Source organism: Nematolebias whitei, chromosome 8, assembly GCF_014905685.2.
Source record: "Nematolebias whitei isolate Nwh7 chromosome 8, NemWhi1, whole genome shotgun sequence".
In the NCBI taxonomy this organism is placed as follows: Eukaryota; Metazoa; Chordata; class Actinopteri; order Cyprinodontiformes; family Rivulidae; genus Nematolebias; species Nematolebias whitei.
The window spans coordinates 19,229,038-19,247,734 of NC_056505.1; the positions used below are offsets into that span (position 1 = coordinate 19,229,038).

An 18,697-nucleotide genomic window follows, 5' to 3' on the forward strand; every position below is an offset into this window, starting at 1 on the left:
TCTGAGATCTTGTGTTTCTTAACCCAGGTCCTCAAGACACTCCCTTCATGCTTTAGGTGTGTCCCAGCATCAACACATCTGATCCAAAGGAATACGTCAACTTGTCATCGAGTTCTGCAGAAGCCTGACCCAGCAGTTCATATTAAGTTTGGTGAAGCAGAATAACAATAGGACACTGATCTCTAATGTCCAGGATTGAACACTGCTTTAACTTCCTCTGTAAAGTCAGTCAGATTAAAAAAAAAACAATAATCACAGACCACGCCAGGATTGTGGGAGGAGTTTATGGTGGGATGCACCTGGACTGTAGCAACCCTCTGCTTTTCTCGAGGAGAACTCCAGTGTTTGGTATCTGCAACCTGAAGTCAGGTTTAAGGTCTTCTCCTGTCTTTCCTCCAACACAGACTGAATCCAAACAAAGTCCAGGCCTGATCAAGGAGTTTAGTGAAGAAGCCACACTGAGCACTGAAGGGAAAACCAACTACTTCTAGTCTGTGTCCGTCAGCCTTGCAGACAAGCTGGGGTTCTTTCCTATCACTAAAGTCATGTTCAGTGATTCTAGTACAGAATTTAGCTACCAAGGATTGAATACCCAAGTCCTCTGCATTAGACTAAACCCCATGAGTACGACCCAGCCATCAGACACTTGCTGATGAGCTTCTGTTGCAGGTTTAGATCCAGGGTGAGGTCTTGGCGCTCAAAAGTGATTGAGATATCTAGATTTCTTGATCAATCCAACAAAATGGTTATTGATTCAAGGGTGGTGTGGCACCTACAACAGGATCAGTTTGCTTTGAGTCCCTCAAAGTCCTCCATCTTAATAAGGTGTCATCTCACAAAAGGGCCAAATGATTATTGTAATGTCTGTTTTGTTGTTGTTTTATGTTGTCTTGTTTTTGAGAGCCGTTGCTGTTTTGTGCTGATACTGTACCCCGCACATTAAGTACACTTGCTCTGTCGCTTTAAACAGACCCACCATCTTCAGCAGACACATCAGCTGGATCCAATGGAAGGAGAAAGCTGTCAGCTCCACCAATGAATGTGTCATTGGAGCACAGTGAGGGGTCTCTTCTTTCAGAAGATGCTCTAGACACAGAGGATGATGCCTTGGACACTGGGGATGACCTGGATGTTAGTGTTGATGGGATTGACACGCCTGACGAGACAGACTCTCTGGAGTTTAATGGGCATGGTAAGACACAAACCTGGAGACCGAACACAAGTGCTGATTTTTTTCTAAAAAAATTGGACAGATGCAGACACACGATTACAATGAACTTAATAAACACAAAAAAGAAGACATGTAGACATAGATACTGTATTGTACGCTCATGCTTGACAGCAGATGGCACAGTATGCACAGTTATCAATGCATTGCTGGACATTTAATTTACCCCCATCAGCATATTTTAACTGAATCCTATGAGGTAAAGTGACCTGAGAATAAGAGTAATGAACTTTTTTTGTGCAAGCCCAATTTGTTCGCTGCTCTCCCCACTGCCTTCTCCTAAAAACAAGTATATCAAGATTTGTTTAGTTGTTTCCAACATTCTGTTAAACTTCTCATTAATGCCTCGAACAGCAGACTCAGACGAGTCTAATCTAGGTGAAGGAGCAGCATCAGGTGGTGCTACAGCAGGTCATCGAGCAGAAGAGAGAGGAGACAAAAGACTGTGGAGGAGCGTGGTGATCGGAGAGCAGGAGCATCGGATCGATATGAAGTGCATTGAGCCATACAAAAGAGTCATATCTCACGGAGGTACACAAACAGAAATGCTTAAAATTGTGTTGCGTTCAGGTCCTCTATCCCTTTAACTCTCAGGGACAATGTCCTCTTTCTGCCTGTGTTTTATGTTTTCAGGTTACTATGCTGAAAAAAATGCCATCATTGTGTTTGCAGCATGTTTCCTGCCTGACAGCGACTGTGAAAGTTACAATTATGTGATGGAAAACCTTTTTCTGTAAGTGAAGCACTTCTGTAGCCCCATGTGGACATACAGGACAAAAAGTCCTGGCAGCATTCACATTTGTATAAAGTCCAGTTGACACATAACCCAAAATCTAAGCAGCACAATTTAAATGTGAACTTTGAACACATTGTTGTGCTGAAATAGAAAAAAAACTGGTTGGCCAGTTTGATAAATAACTGGTGTCATCTGATCCCATGTTTAGGTATGTAATTAGTACCTTGGAACTAATGGTGGCAGAGGATTACATGATTGTGTACCTCAATGGTGCCACGCCTCGTAGAAGAATGCCCGGGTTTAGCTGGATGAAAAGATGCTACCAGATGATTGATCGAAGGTAACATTTACACAAGAGACCTCACAATAAACACAAAGATCTTTTGATAAACTTTTATCTCTAGAGATCTAAATGTTTTTGATTAAGTAAAATTACTTCATTTGTATCAGTGTGCGCCATTTATCTTATAAATTATGTCAGGATGGTTTTGAAATAGTTAAACACTTAATAATCATTTAAAATATTTAGGGTGCAGAACTGTCAGGAGTACAATTTGATTTTCACACTTGGTTTAAACTGGAGTTGAATCTCCATCCATCCATCCATCTTTACTCTCTTCTTCCTTTTTTGGGTCGCATGGAGTTGAATCTCATGAACAAAAAAACAACAACATGGGTTTGAAAAACTGAGTAAATTGGTTACCTCCTTGATGTAATGTGACAGCACTACACAACAATTCAGGTCACATTGAAAATATTGAACCTGAACTCACGAAAACACATACATGCTATACATAACCTATATGTACATTGTATTGCTGTTCCTAGTGCTATTTTTTTTTTTTATCCATCCTACCTGTCGGTTAAGCTAAGTAAAAATGAGTTTGAAAGTGATCATAAACTTCCATAAATAATTTACTCCACTTCTGTCTCTGTTTTTGTCCTACACAGGCTGAAGAAAAATCTAAAGATGTTCTTCATTGTTCACCCTTCCTGGTTTGTCCGAACTTTGCTGGGAATCACCAGGCCCTTTATAAGGTATTTTAATTGTAGATAACTCAGCAGATCATTAAAAACCGTCCAAACAACACATAACGTACTTTTAAAACGTCCTCATGACTCACAGGAACGCTCCTGTCCCTTCTGAAGTAATGCTCCATCAAATAGTTTTCAATAGTTAGTACCTTGTTGACCATGACTTCAGGCTGGGCTAATAGCAAACCAGTCAAATTCCCGTTTTTATATCATTCTTCTGACTCATAAAACATCTCTCTGATAAATATAATAATGGTGGAAAATATGCTACATTAGCTAATAGTAAACCTCTACACATATGAATGACCGTTTGTTTACCGGTAGTTAGTTTTCGTAGCCAAACTACATTCACGTTTCTATGCAAATGTCTGTGCGCTGGGCATGTAAATGATGGTGTCCTGACATTACTGACTGTATCAGTTTGCCTGAACAGCAAATCTAGTCAGCAGTGGTGCAGCCAAGGGGAAGTTGGGGAGTGGGGGGTAAATGGCTGTCCGTCCCCCCCACCCCCACACACATACAAAAAGTGGTGTCCCCCACTGGGGCTCTCCTTGGCCACACAACTTTATACTGTATCTTGTCCCAACTGTTTGCTAGGTGTGCATTTTTTAATTTCCCTTAGCTCTTTAGGAATAGTAGTATCTCAAAAACATAGCACAAAATCATTGTTTTTAACAAGTACTAGTAAACAAGTAATAAATATATATTTTATTAGAAATTAAAAAAAAAATCTACCTTAATAAGGACAGCTGGTCTAAAACCAATGACCCAAACATAAGGATACAAGGTCTTAGGAGGTTCCATCCATCCATCCATTCATTATCTTCCACTTGTTCTGAAGTCAGGTTGTGAGGCAGCAACTTGAGCAGGAAGGCCCAGACATCTTTTTCCACAGCCACCTCTTCCAGCTCTTCTGGGAGGACTTCAAGGCATTCCCATTATAACCGAGAGACATAGTCTCTCTAGCATGTCCTAGGTCTTTCCCGGGGTCTCCTTTCAGTCAGACATGCCTAAAGCACCTCCCTAGGGAGGCACCCAAGAAGCATCCTTACCAGATGCCCGAACCACCTCAACTGGTTCCTCTCGATGTGGAGGAACAACAGTTCTACTCAAAGTCTGTCCCAGATACAGTAACTAAACTTCAATATCTCTAAGGGAGAGTCCAGCTACCCTGCAGAGGAAACTCATTTCGACTTTCTGTATGCGCAATCTCATTCTTTCGGTCACTGTCCAGAGTTCGTGGCCATAGGTGAGGGTAGAAACGTAGACCGACCAGTAAACAGAGGACTTTGCCTTACAGCTCAGCTCCCTCTTCACTACAACGGACCAGTACAGAGTCCGCAATACTGCAAACACTGTATCAATCCATCTGTCAATCTCACGCTCCATTCTTCCCTCACTCATGAACAAAACGCTGAGATACTTGAACTCCTCCACATGAGGCAGAACCTCACCCTCAACCTGAAGAGAGCAATCCACCCTTTTCTGACTGAGGACCATGGCCTCAGATTTGGAGGTGCTGATTCTCATCCCAGCCATTTTACACTTGGCCACGAACCACTCCAGTAAGAGCTGAAGACCACGGCAGCCTAACCCTAACCCCCTGGCTGCACCGAGAAATTCTGTCGACAAAAGTTATGAACAGGATCGGTGACAACAGGCAGCCCTGGCGGAGTCCAACTCAAGACATTAAATGCATAAAATATTGAATAAGGAATTTAGGAAAGGACAAGCAGCACTATGGCGCAACTCTTAGAGCTGCTGCCTCTCAGCAAGCAGGTCCCTGGTTCATATCCTGGTCCAGGGGCCTTTCTGGGTCAAGTTTGCATGTTCTCTCCGTGCATGTGTGGGTTTTCTCCGGGTATTCCGGTTTCCTCCCACAGACCAAAAACATATATGTTAGGCTGATTGGTAACTCTAAATTGTCCCTAGGTGTGAGTGAGAGAGTGAATGGTTGTTTGTCTCGTTTGTCTCTATGTGGCCCTGTAATGGACTGGAGACCTGTCCAAGATGTGCCCCGCCCCTCGCATAGTGATTGCTGGACATGGGCACTGGCGACCCCCGTGACCCAAAATGGAAGAAGCGGGTAAAAGTTAATGGATGGATGGAAGGATGTATGGATGGAAGGATGGATGGATGGACGGAAAGGACAAGCTTCAGTATGTTTAATGACAGTGCTTTTCTCAATAATTCTTTGCCACTATACTCTGTGCTCTTTGTCAGACTGATAAGTTACTATTTTAACTATTTGACAGAATATGACAGATCTATTTGAGATCTATTTTATGATGAACAACCGTATCACATACATCTCAAGAACACATCTCATCACCTTCCTGGTTTCTGTTTTACACAGTTCAAAGTTCAGCAGCAAAATCAAGTATGTGAACAGCTTAAAGGAGCTTGGAGAGTTAATTCCAATGGAGTACGTCCACATTCCCCCCAGCATCATTAAGTGAGTAAGCTTTGTGTCAAAATGTCCTTCCTTGCTTTTATCCACACAAGCCTGTTAGCAGCCATTTCCAGCTTGCTTTTACAAAAAAAAAAAAAAAAAAGGCACAAAACATTGATGTTCTTAAATGTCAACTTTTTGTGTTGTATTCATACTTCTCTGTTTTTGAACGTTTTATACCTACAACACTACAGCTTCACCAGTCCTAACTGTTTATTGCTTGATAACAAGATAAAGCTGGCATTAATTATTAACCTGATTGTTAAGGCTACAAAAACCTTTATTGTATTGTATTGTATTGCATCTTTTATCTGCCTTGTTAGCATAGCATGACTGATTTGTTTCCTTTGATCTTGCTTTACCTTTAGATACTTTAGTATTTCGACAGCTTGCTGCATTGAGGCTAGTTAATGATAAATGTTTTGGTTCTTGCCATAATCACAATTCAAAAAATGTTTTTGAAGTTGTCCATTCAGTAAATATATTTATGCATTTGTTAGAAAAGGGAAAACAAACAGTATATATACCTTTATTTGTAGTAAAAAGGCTGGTGTTTTAATTAATTTCTTACTTTTCCCTAAGGTATGACAGAGAAATGGGTTTATAAAAGTTTATCTGCATGAGGTAAATGGATTAACCTACTTGTTGTGATCAGCTGGTTTTGTGAAACTCTAAAATTTTCTTAAACATTACTAAAAACGTTCTCATGCTCAGACTAACATTTGACCAACCCATGGCTGACCTCTAATCCAAAACTAAAATGATCCTGATAGTCATTTTTTTCATTACTCTCGGTCTATGACATGGCTTTCCATATAAATATTTGTTTTGACTCTTGTGAGATTCATCATGCATCGTATTTCTTTGGTGGCATGCACTAAAACAGTTCACTGGCACTCCCAAAGCTAACACTGGCCTGATGTGCTGAGGATTTTCAATCAAATTCATACCAAAACTCAAAGAAACACAAAATTTCTGGAATTTATTGTAACAGAGAGTCAAATATGTTACCACACTGAAGAAAATGTGAAATGTTTTGTTGTAACTTGCTTTCCTCCTAAAAAGATGTTAACACAGCAATATAGTGGTCACTAACTTTACTCACATTTTATTCTCAAGTTACAGTAAAGACGTGTGCCTTGATTTAGACTATATTTCATCCATCCATCCATTATCTTCCACTATTTTCGAAGTCGAGTCACAGGGGCAGCAGCTTGAGCAGGGAGGCCCAGACTTCTCTTTCCACAGCCACCTCTTCCAGCTCTTCTGGGAGGATTCCAAGGTGTTTCCAGTCCAACCGAAAAACATAGTCTCTCCACCGTGTCCTGGATCTTCCCCGGGGTCTCCTCCCAGTCGGACATGCCCGAAGCACCTCCCAAGGGAGGCGCCCAGGAAGCATCCTTACCAAATGCCCGAACCACTGCTGGTTCTACTCTGAATCTCTCCCGGATAACTGAACCTCTCACCCTATCTCTAAGGGAGAGTCCAGCTACTCTGCGGAGGAAACTAATTTCATCCGCTTGTTTCCGTAATCTCATTCTTTCAGTCACTACCCAGAGCTCGTGGCCATAGGTGAGGGTAGGAACATAGACCAACTGGTAAACGGAGAGCTTTGCTTTACGGCTCAGCTTTTCATCACAACTGACCTGTACAGAGTCCGCAATACTGCAGGCACTGCACCAATCCATCTGTCAATCTCACACTCCTTTCTTTCCTCACTTGTGAATAAAACCCCAAGATACTTGAACTCCTCCACTTGAGGCAGAACCTCACCCTTGATCCGAAGAGAGCAATCCACCTGGTTCCGACTGAGGACCACGGCCTGAGATTTGGAGGTGCCGATTCTCATCCCAGCCACTTCACACTCGACTGCAAGTCGCTCCAGTGAGAGCTGACAATCACGGCACGATGACACCAATAGGACCACATCATCTGTAAAGAGCAGAGATGGAACCGCAATCCCTCTGCCCGCTAGTTGCATCGAGAAATTCTGTCTATAAACGTTATGAACAGAATGGGTGACAACGAGCAGCCCTGATGGAGACCAACTCCCAACCTGAAGAGATCTGACTTACTACCGGCAATGCGAACTGAACTCTTACACCACTTGTATAGGGACTGAACAGCCCATGACAAAGGCCCCCCAATCCCATTCTCACAGAGCACCCCCCAAACTTTACCTTGAGGAGCACGGTCAAAAGCCTTCTCCAAGTCCACAAAACCCATGTAGACTGGATGGGCAAACTTCCACGACCCCTCGAGGATCCTAGTGAGGGTAAAGAGCTGATCTGGTGTTCCACAGCCAGGACGGAACCTGCATTGTTCCTCCTGGATCTGAGGTTCGACCAACGATCTGATCATTAGAATATAGGAGTTTTAGACTATATTCCTTTTATAAATAACAAACAAAGTTAGTTCACCATAGCAGCTCACTGCTATGTGATCAGTTAAAACCTACTGGCACTCAGCAGGGACAAAACAGATTTTTAATTTTTTTAAGAAATGGGAGTTCTGACAACCCCTGTGTTCCTATGATCCTTTTCATTTGAGACAACAAAGCATTAAAAAAACAGCATTTAAGTGTCTCAAGTTGTTTGATACAAGAAATGAAAGAATAAAGTCTGCAGCTTAGAGTTCATTCACATTTAAGTTCCTTCCTTTGTGTTGTGTTCTCTCTGCATAACTTAATTATTTTAAACACAATGGGACCTTCAAATAAACATTAATTACTTTATTGAACATTTGCTGAAGAACACAGGCAGATCAATGCACACATACACTACATTTGGTGTTCTTGCATCTGGCACACAAAATACCAGTAGTACCACTAAACAACTTATTGCCAAAATACATAACGCTTTGTTTGTAAGTGTGTGAAGTGAAGTGAGGGGTGGGATTGACAAGACAAATTAGATCAGTGAACGTTTCACAGACAAAGCAAAAGAGAAAGTACTAAGTATTGTCATTAATGCATGTATCCATCAAATGTGTGCTCTGCATTTGACCCATCACACATGTGAGATACACCCAAGTGGAGCATTGGGCAGCTATTTAAACTTCCAGGGAGCAGCTGGGGAACAGGCATCTTACTCAAGGACACAGTGACATATGGCAGGGAATCAAACCTGCGATTTTCCAGTCCCAACATGACTGCCCTGCCACTAGACCACAGCTGTATTAAAAAGCAATACTCACAGTTTGCACAAAAGATGTTTTGTTTGGGTGTGTGTGTGTTTCATGAAGATGCTTCTTTAGACTACAGTAGATCAACACGTGAAGTGTTTTATGGTGGGAATTGTTGTGAAACCGCCTGAGGAGGAGGGTCAGAGCTCCATATCAAGAGTTGAAAAGGCCCGAGGTAATCTATTCTCTATTTTAAAAAAATAGTTTGAGCTTATGAGAGCAGCGTTCTGTGAGACGGTGTAGTGAGACAGGTTATGAGCAGTATTGTCTTACCTGCTGGAAGCTCTTTGAATCACCTCACTTTGAAGAGGAAGAAAGTAGTTCATGCAAAACAGACAGACTTACAGCCAGATGGAGTACATAACTGCTGCCTAAAAACCTCTCTAATCTCCAAATGTATATTAATACTTAAACTGCTTGTCAGTTTTACATGACAGAGTTATCAAGAGTCATGGGAAAAAAGGAAATGCTGTCACAATCAGCATAGTGATGAATCCAGATGCAGACAGAACTTGGGGAAACTCAGGGATAAAATAAATAACTTATTTATTAAACTTCAGAATGCAAAATCAAAAAGCTGACGTGGCAGTGTAAACTTATAAAAACTAAGGACACGGGGAGGAATGAGGGGGGCCAAACACGACGACTGGGAAACACAATCTATGGACACCGTGGAAAGACAGAGATGCTGAACTTAAACGGACATTAATGAGACCCAATGACAAACACCTGGGGAAAGACAATGAGGATCAGGTGATAGTGGCAGGAACTGACTACATGAGGTGAGAAACACTGGGGAAACTGGAAACACAGGAAAAACAGACTCAGAGAACTACATAAAAATAATCACACATAGACGCAAACATCACAAAACATGCAAATGTGGCAAGTCTACTCTCTTTCAGTACAGTTTTATTATATTTTTTTAATGATTCACCTATGATTATCCTCATATATATGATACGGTAATCCCTTACTGATTCACTGGGTTAAAGAACGCTTTAACCAAGTATTAAAAACAGGAGTTTAAAGATCAATGACAACAATAAAACAAAGTTTATAAATCTCTGCTGGTAAACCATCTGGACCTGGAGATTTGCCACTATTTGGCAGATTTATATCTGTGAGGACTTCTTCTTTTCTAATCTCACCTTTTAATGTATAAAAGACATCTAGTTTATAAGAGTCAATGAGCCTAAGAATCATTGGAGTCTAAGATGGGGGGCAGCACAGTGGTGCAGTTGGTAGAGCTGCTGCCTCTCCGCGAGCAGGTTACCTTGGTTCAAATCCCAGTCCCAGAGCCTTTCTGGGTGGAGTTTTCATGTTCTCTCCGTGCATGTGTGGGTTTTCTCCGGGTACTCCGGTTTCCTCCCACAGACCAAAAACATGCATGTTAAACTGATTGATAAATCTAAATTGTCCCTAGCTGTGAGTGAGAGAGAGAATGGTTCGTTGTCTCGTTTGTCTCTATGTGTCCCTGTGATGGACTTGCGACCTGTCCAGTGTGTACCCCGCCCCTCGCACAGTGATGGCTAGACATGGGCACCAGCGACCCCCGCGACCCAAAAAGGATGAAGGGGGTAAAGATAATGGATGGATGGAGTCTAAGATGATGGCTGGCAGAGGTTAAACTTTCAAATGTTTGTGAACAGGTTATTAAAACCACACATCGTTTCTCTGCTTCACAAACTCAGATTACATCTGAGATCTTTTACACTTGGGATATACACTGCCTGGCCAAAAAAAAAGTCGCCACCAAAAAATAGGTGACACACTAATATTTTGTTGGACTGCCTTTAGCTTTGATTATGACATTCATTCTCTGTGGCATTGTTTCGATGAGCTTCTGCAATGTTACAAGATCTGTTTCCATCCACTGTTGCATTAATTTTTCACCAAGATCTTGCATTGATGACTAGGCACTAGGCATGATGGGTGCATCACTTCACCTGCCTCTCTTCTTACACTGATACACCCATCACTTTGGAACAGGGTAAATCTGGACTCATCAGACCACTTGACCTTCTTCTATTGCTCCAGAGTCCAATCTTTATGCTCCCTAACAAACTGAAGCTTTTTTTTCCCCCAGTTAGCCTCATTGATTAGTGGTTTTCTTAAGGCTACACAGCTGTTCAGTTCTAATCCCTTGAGCTCCCTTCACCTTGTGCATGTGGAAATGCTCTTACTTTCACTATTAAACATAGCCCTGAGTGCTACTGTTGTTCTTCTTAGATTTGATTTCACCAAATGTTTAAGTGATCGCCAATCACAATAATTCAGGATTGTTTTCCGACACATTTCTTCCTCGAAGATGAATCCTTCCAGTTTTTAATAATGCGTTGGACAGTTCTTAACCCAATTTTAGTAGTTTCTTCAGTCTCCTCAGATGTTTTCTTTGCTTGATGCCAGTGATTTGACCTTTCTCAAACAGACTGACATCTTTTCCACGACCACGCGATGTGTCTTTCAACATGGTTGTTTAAGAAATGAGAAGCAACTCATTGCACCAGTTGGGGTTAAATAACTTGTTGCCAGCTGAAAGATAATTGCCCATGCAGTAATTATCCAATAGGAGGCTCGTACCTATTTGCTTAGTTAAATCCAGGTTGCAACTTTTTGTGGGGCCAGGCAGTGTAGTTGCTGCTGCGTGGGTTTTACTTTTTTGTTTGTTTTTTGTTTTTATAAGATCAAGTTTTTACCAGGTTCTATAATTGGTCATATCCAATCTCAAGTGTAGAGAAACAATAAATTATATCATGTTGAATAACAACAAAGCTAAAATTGCTGCAACAAATCACGAGCATTGAATGCATTATGAATCAACAACTCATCAAATCTCCTTTACCAATAATAACTCAGTAGTTGCTTTATTTATTTACCTACCTGCATTTATTTAAACGTAGCAAATCCCACAGATGCCACCAAAATCTCTTTTGCAAGAAAGGCCAAAACTGTTGTAAACTATTTTGATCCACTCCTATTTACAACGTTGCGTCAGGTCATTGAGGTTTGCAGCTGTTTGCGTCTGCACTGCTCTCCTGCAGCATTTTGGTCAGGTTGAGGTCTAGACTTTGTCTGAACCCAGAGTTCTTTTCTTTTCCAGATGTTGTTTTGTGCTGCAGTGTTTATCATTTTGACAGTTCATGATTGAGTTTGGGCCTAGCTCTAGCTTTGTACAGATCGCTTCACAGCCCTCAGATTCTTTGGTCTACGGTAGAGTTCAGGGTCAAATCAAAGACTGCAAATGTCCAGGTCCCAGGCTGCAAAACAAGCCCATATCACCATCTCTCTATTGTGTTGACCGTTTGTATGAGGTATTTGGAGTAAAACAAACTCAGCATCTCAACATAAACATGACATTGCGCATTATGACCACAAATCTTATTCCCATTTATCCAAAATTCTGTGTTCCAGAAGTGTTGTGTTTATTCAGATGAAACTTTGCAAACTTGCGTTGTACTGCCATGATCCTTTTTATGAGAAGATGCTTTAATTTTGCAACACCCTCAAACAAACCATATTTGGTCACTCTTTACTTAATTCTCCTTTTGGGAATTTTGATATTTAAACCTGCTGACACCTGAGATGGAGCTTTGTGTTCTTTATTTCTCTGTGCATTACTCGGTCTGATCTTTGGATAATTTTTCAAGGATGTCTACTTCTGGGGACATAACACTTAACTCGTCAATCCTGTCAGGATTCAGTTGATTCTTCTAATTGAAGTTGGTCGAAGACCTATCTACAGCAAATAAAATACTTTAAAAAAAACAGCATTTTCATAATATCCAAACCACAGTATTTCTTTAATGATTGTTTTCTTTGTTTAATATAGATGGCTTTCGTCACTCCTCTCAACATTTTCAATGATAAACGGAGGAGGTGGCCTCAGAATATCAACACAGCATTCACATCATTAAACCTGTAACTGAGACACTTCCCATTCTTGTCTTAGTGAAAGGACTTATGGGATAGACGAGTGTGTCAGGGGCTCATGTGACTAATAAATTTTATGTGAAATCATACCAACAGTGGTTTCTAAAAGTTTTGACATACAATTTCATACACGAGAAAGTATGGATTTCCTTTAAGCCTGAAAATCCAGAATCACTGTCAGAACTAAGGGAGCCTTTCAGAGGTTAATGAGAACCTGCACCAACGTAAAGAATGCAGTCTCGTCTCATTTGTCAAAATGCTGAATATGTATAATTGTATAGCTCTAATAGAATATTGAGTTTTAATTTGGGGATTCAAAACTTCCATTGCAATGCACTGAATAGGTCAGTTTGGCTCAAGGACCACCAGCTCAACAGGTCAGCTATGGCTTCAAATGAACTGTCCTTTAGGTTTTCTTCTGTCTACTGAGACAGTGATTTACACTAGTTTTTGCTACTAATCTGGAAGCACACGGGTAAACTCTTTTAATACAAATTTTTAAACTATGGAAAACCCTAAATAGACCCCTGAAGATACAGGGAGAATGTGCAAACTTGATGTAGAAAAACTTCCACAGCCGTGACAACTACTCAACATTGTGATTTTGGGTAGTGCAACTAATTCTTGAGGCTATCATCAGTGGACCATGTCTCTCAACTTTTAAGTGTGTGCTTAATTGCATTTGGGCCCAAAAACTCCAACCCGACCCGGCCCCAGCCTGTAGCCATCATTTACAAACCCCATCCGACCTGACAAATTAACAGTAATTACAGGTTCGAACCCAAAAATCCCCCAACATTTTAGTTAAGCTTTGACTGCTTATATAGTTATTAACGTCAGCAGACATGTGCAGCTGAATAAAAGGAGCAGAAGATCGGAGCTGAAGGGGAATTTTGTCCTTTCATGGCCATCAAAGTGCATTAAATCCCTGCTTCTGCATTATTCAGACATGGACCCTGCTTTGACATGTCTGCTTTGGGATCTCACCTGTTTGGGTCATCGGCCGTGCGCATCCGCTGAGTGCAGCGGCTGAACGTCCATTTGGGCTTTGAATGTATCGCTGCCTGACATTACTGACAGTACTATTACTGTTTTTCTTTTACATTTTATTGTTGGATGTTACTGGGACCCTGTGTACATAATTTCGCTCCACCACATGTACCACATGAGGTGCGAATGACAATAAAGAAACTCTGACTCAGACTCTGGTAGTCCCATTTACAGCTTAACTGAACTTTTTTTTTTTTTTTTTAACCTCTTTCAAGGCCAGTCAGCACGTGGTTAAATGGCCGTGTGCAAGCCATGTTGCCATATAATTGGATTGTCAGCCGCGCACATCTACTGACGCAATCAAAAGCCCGACACTGACCCGGCCCCACCCATCCAGCACATTATTATGGCCCAGCCCAAATTCAGGTTAGGACGGGCCGGGCTTCGGGCCTGGGTTAGAAATGGCAGCTCTAGTTTACAGTCCCTGAGAATAAATGGAAATTACAGATTAACCTGAACTGAGATCATGTAGAAAGGAGAATAGAAGAAAAGTTTTCACATGTTATGAGATTTGTAGCATCCCGTGCACTCATATGAACTTTAACATCTCCACCATAAAGCTCTTGGTTGCCTTTTTTAACTTTTAAATAAAAGTGCTTTTTTTAAAAAGGCAAATGGTTTGCATGTGTCCTGACACAGCACCCCCACCCCCTCCAAAGTCTGATAACCACCGTCTAACTAATTATTGCTCTTTTTCTTCCAAATCAATGCTAAAACAGACTGGATTTAGAATTGAAAAACACGTCAGCTACGTAAGTATCAAACCATTTTAGCTAACCGTGTTAGTTATTGTAAAAACTGTTAAAATGTGAACAAAAATTTTGCTCCTATTAAAAATAGAAGAATCTGACAACAGAGAAAAGGAAGAGAGAAACTTTTTTAAAATCAAATTTAATAAATTCAGTTGACCTTCATCCATTCATAGTGTCTGATATATTTTCATGTAGCAAACACTAACTCCCACAGAGAATTTTGATTAAAGTAGATGCCATTTACTGCATTCTGGTGTATTTTACAAAAGTTTCGTACAGTAGATTAACATGAAACAAAAGGCGTAAACTCTGTTATTATTGAAATCGCTGACTGCAAAGTGTTCGTAATGCAGCACCGCTGCAGCTCTGCAGGTAAGGGGCGTTCACTTCAGGACAAATCGAGGTTGCTGATTGGTCAGTTGCTGACGTGCCTACTGGACTGATTGACAGGTGGCGGGACTTGTGCAAAAAAATTGGTCTGTTTGTGACTGTCGGCATTTATTCCATATTTATTTAATATTTTGATGAATCTAAGATTTGAGAACTGTTTCCTTACACAATCCTAATGATTTCTTTATTTTTCAGGGGTGCTGAGTTTAAATTTAAAGATACTCAAATCACCACTGAAACCAGTTCATATTTACAATTTACTTTTAAACACTTTGTGATTTATATGTGTTTTCTGTCAAAGGAAAATGTTATTCAGTGGCAAGAAACTGCAGAGGGATGGTAGAAAGTGTCAAAATGAAATATAAAAATATAAATTAAAATTATTTTATAAATACATAAATTATCTACTCTACTGTGTAATCTATGTAGTTAAATTATGGTCGTTAGACCGACTAACAATAAAATTAATGGGTGGAATCAATGAGTGTAAACACATAGATTCTTCAAAGGAAATTTTAATATAGTAATGAGGACAGCTTGGTGGGCCAACTTTGGCCCGCGGGCCCCACTTTGGGCACCCCTGACTTAGATGGAAATAATATTTTACAAATGCTCCAGAGAACTTGCTCTGAAACAGCATTTTTTTCATTTATTTATGCAGGTTAGTCTCATTGAGTCATGACTCATTTTCAGGAGACCTGTTTCAGACAAACCACAGATAAGGTACACACAACAATAAACAGCCACAAAATGCATATAAAATAAAAAGCAGTGTTATAAAACAAAATAAAATTAGCATGCCGCATAATTGCAGAACAAAGTGCAAATTTTGTTGTGTTGTAGTAAACAGAAATATACCGTTTATGGCTACATTGTAGTTTCTTTTATTTCAGTCATAATTATACGTAATTAAACCATATTACTAGGACTTTCTTTTTATGACCTTTCATCTACCTTCTACTCCCACACAGTGATTGTCATATTTTGCATTATTTTATCTTCAGCACAGACAAAGATGCACTGCAGTATCTCATTGCTTTTTATCTCTTCTCACACAGGGTGGATAAGGGGACTTCAGCTGTCTGAGAAGATGCTCGTTTTCTCCCTAAATTTGGCTGTCCTCCTTACTGCAGCATGTCTGAACACGGAAGCTCGCAGCATGATGCGTATGACACGTGGTTGTTACAAAACGCCTAGAAGTGAATCATAGATGAAGATGCTGTACTGCAAGAATCAGATGATTGCGTGCTCACTGGGATGAGTTTGACTCTGAAGGCGCTCCATGAACAGCACAGCAATGCTGTATTTGAATTGTTGAGACGGTCACTGTGCTGCGCTGAACTCTTTTACAGTAACTGACACATCACGTAATCGTCATCTTTTTTATTTTATTTTTTGTCTTCGGAATAGATGCTTACCTTTGTGTATTTAACGTTTCCAGTTGTTCCTTGTAATGTTAATGCATTGATATTTATCAATATTTTTAGTGTATTTTCTTCAGCAGAGAGTAAAAATTATGACTTAAAACACTCAAACTAAAGATATTAACATCCCATCTTCTTCCAAAAAGCCTTCATTCTCCTTGGACAACAGTGATATTGTGCTGTAGTAAAACTGTTAAAGACTTTGTTAGTATGTTTATTTTTTTATGGTGTCCATGTAATTCAACACTTCAATCTCTCATAAAAGCTGGGAATACTACAAATTATAATGAAAATATTCTAACATTGTGTGAATTGGCAAAAACGCACCTGTTGTTAGCGGGAGTAAGAAATGTCAGAGAAATCCCTTAAACTGAGTATGCCCATATTTCCACCAATGTTTCAAAATTATTGCATGCTTTTAGTCATTGCATTTCAAAATACACAGTTACTCTCAACAAACAGAGGAATGCAGCTTTGATCATTTGTGTCATGGTTATGTACAAACCGGATTCCAAAAAAAGTTGGGACACTAAACAAAGTGTGAATAAAAACTGAATGCAATGATGTGGAGATGGCAAATGTCAATATTTTATTAGTAATATAACATAGATGACAGATCAAAAGTTTAACCTGAGTAAATGTAACATTTTAAAGGAAAAATATGTTGATTCAAAATTTCACAGTGTCAACAAATCCCAAAAAAGTTGGGACAAGTAGCAATAAGTGGCTGGAAAAAGGAAATTGAGCATGTAACGAACAGCTGGAAGACCAATTAACACTAATTAGGTCAATTGACAACATGATTGGGTATAAAAAGAGCTTCTCAGAGTGTCAGTGTCTCTCAGAAGCCAAGATGGTAAGAGGATCACCAATTCCACCATTGTTGCGCAGAAAGATAGTGCAGCAATACCAGAATGGTGTTATCCAGCATAAAATAGCAAAGACTTTTAAGTTATCATCATCAACCGTGCATAACATCATCAAAAGATTTAGAGAATCTGGAAGAATCGCTGTGCGTAAGGGTCAAGGCCGTAAAACTCTACTGGATGCTCGTGATCTCCGGGCCCTTAAATGTCACTGCACCTCAAACAGGAATGCCACTGTCAAGGAAATAACAGAATGGGCTCAGGAATACTTCCAGAAAGCATTGTCAGTGAACACAATCCACTGTGCCATCCGCCGTTGCCAGCTGAAACTCTACAGTGCAAAGAGGAAGCCATTTCTAAGCAAGCTCCACAAGCTCAGACGTTTGCACTGGGCCAGGGGTCATTTAAAATAGAGTGTGGCAAAATGGAAGACTGTTCTGTGGTCAGATGAGTCATGATTTGAAGTTCTTTATGGAACACTGGATGCCATGTCATCCGGACAAGAGAGGACAAGGATAGTCCAAGTTGTTATCAACGCTCCGTTCAGAAGCCTGCATCACTGATGGTATGGGGTTGCATGAGCGCTTGTGGCATGGGCAGCTTGCATGTCTGGAAAGGCACCATTAATGCAGAGAACTATGTTCAGGTTCTAGAACAACATATGCTCCCATTTAGACGTCATCTCTTTCAGGGAAGACTCTGCATTTTTCAACACGATAATGCCAGACCACATTCTGCAGCAATCACAACATCATGGCTACGTAGGAGAAGGATCCGGGTACTGAAATGGCCAGCCTGCAGTCCAGATCTTTCACCTATAGAGAACATTTGGCGCATCATAAAGAGGAAGGTGCGACAAAGAAGGCCCAAGACGATTGAACAGTTAGAGGCCTGTATTAGACATGAATGGGAGAGCATTCCTATTTCTAAACTTGAGAAACTGGTCTCCTCTGTCCCCAGTCGTCTGTTGAGTGTTGTAAGAAGAAGGGGGGATGTCACACAGTGCTAAAAATGGACTTGTCCCAACTTTTTGGGGATTTGTTGACGCCATGAAATTTGGAAACAACAGATTTTTCCCTTAAAATGATACATTCTCTCAGTTTAAACTTTTGATCTGTGATTTGTGTTCTATTCTGAATAAAATATTAGATGTTGGCACCTCCACATCATTGCATTCAATTTTTATTCACAATTTGTTTAGTGTCCCAAATTTTTTGGAATCCGGTTTGTATGTATGGAAGTGAGATGATTGTTAGGGTGACATTTTCTTCATCAATAGTGATAGAGGGTGCCCACCCTGGAGGTTGAGCCATGATTTTTTATTTTTGCACACGTTTGTATGTGACTGGCACTATATTAATTTGTTGTAAAGTACATCAAATTGTTCATTTCATTAAATATCTTTTTCTTTCGCTCTGCTTTTTTCTCTTCTCTGTATGCATTAGTTACACTTCAGCACAAAGGGATTAACCCATATATTAGAATCTTGGAATTAGATTAGAATTGTTAGGCTGATGGTCCTCTTTTTACTTGTGAACAGCTATGTCTAACAGGTTGATCTGCCATGTGAAGGTGATGTTTATAAGACTGAGTTTGCTGCAGCACCTCAGACTGGAGTTGTTGTTTTTTTTTTTTTTTTTTTTTTTTT

General features: G+C 40.3%; 1 protein-coding gene across 1 annotated transcript; it reads left to right on the forward strand.

Annotated features, from left to right (window-relative positions):
- Positions 1–293: 293 nt before the first annotated feature.
- LOC119413065 (protein prune homolog 2) lies at positions 294–15,957 on the forward strand. Its single transcript, XM_037680078.1, has 8 exons — positions 294–369; positions 971–1,192; positions 1,583–1,759; positions 1,862–1,961; positions 2,173–2,304; positions 2,916–3,002; positions 5,356–5,454; positions 15,818–15,957. Exons 1-8 carry the CDS (start codon positions 294–296, stop codon positions 15,843–15,845), a joined length of 921 nt encoding a protein of 306 aa, XP_037536006.1. The 3' UTR covers positions 15,846–15,957.
- The last annotated feature ends 2,740 nt before the right edge of the window (positions 15,958–18,697 follow it).

Bases quoted from the DNA above. Each gene is read 5' to 3' on its own strand.
- LOC119413065 (XM_037680078.1), top strand. From the start codon at position 294: ATGCACCTGGACTGTAGCAACCCTCTGCTTTTCTCGAGGAGAACTCCA. The intron at 2,305-2,915 runs GTAACATTTACA...TGTCCTACACAG, and splicing joins TACCAGATGATTGATCGAAG to GCTGAAGAAAAATCTAAAGA. The intron at 3,003-5,355 runs GTATTTTAATTG...TGTTTTACACAG, and splicing joins ATCACCAGGCCCTTTATAAG to TTCAAAGTTCAGCAGCAAAA.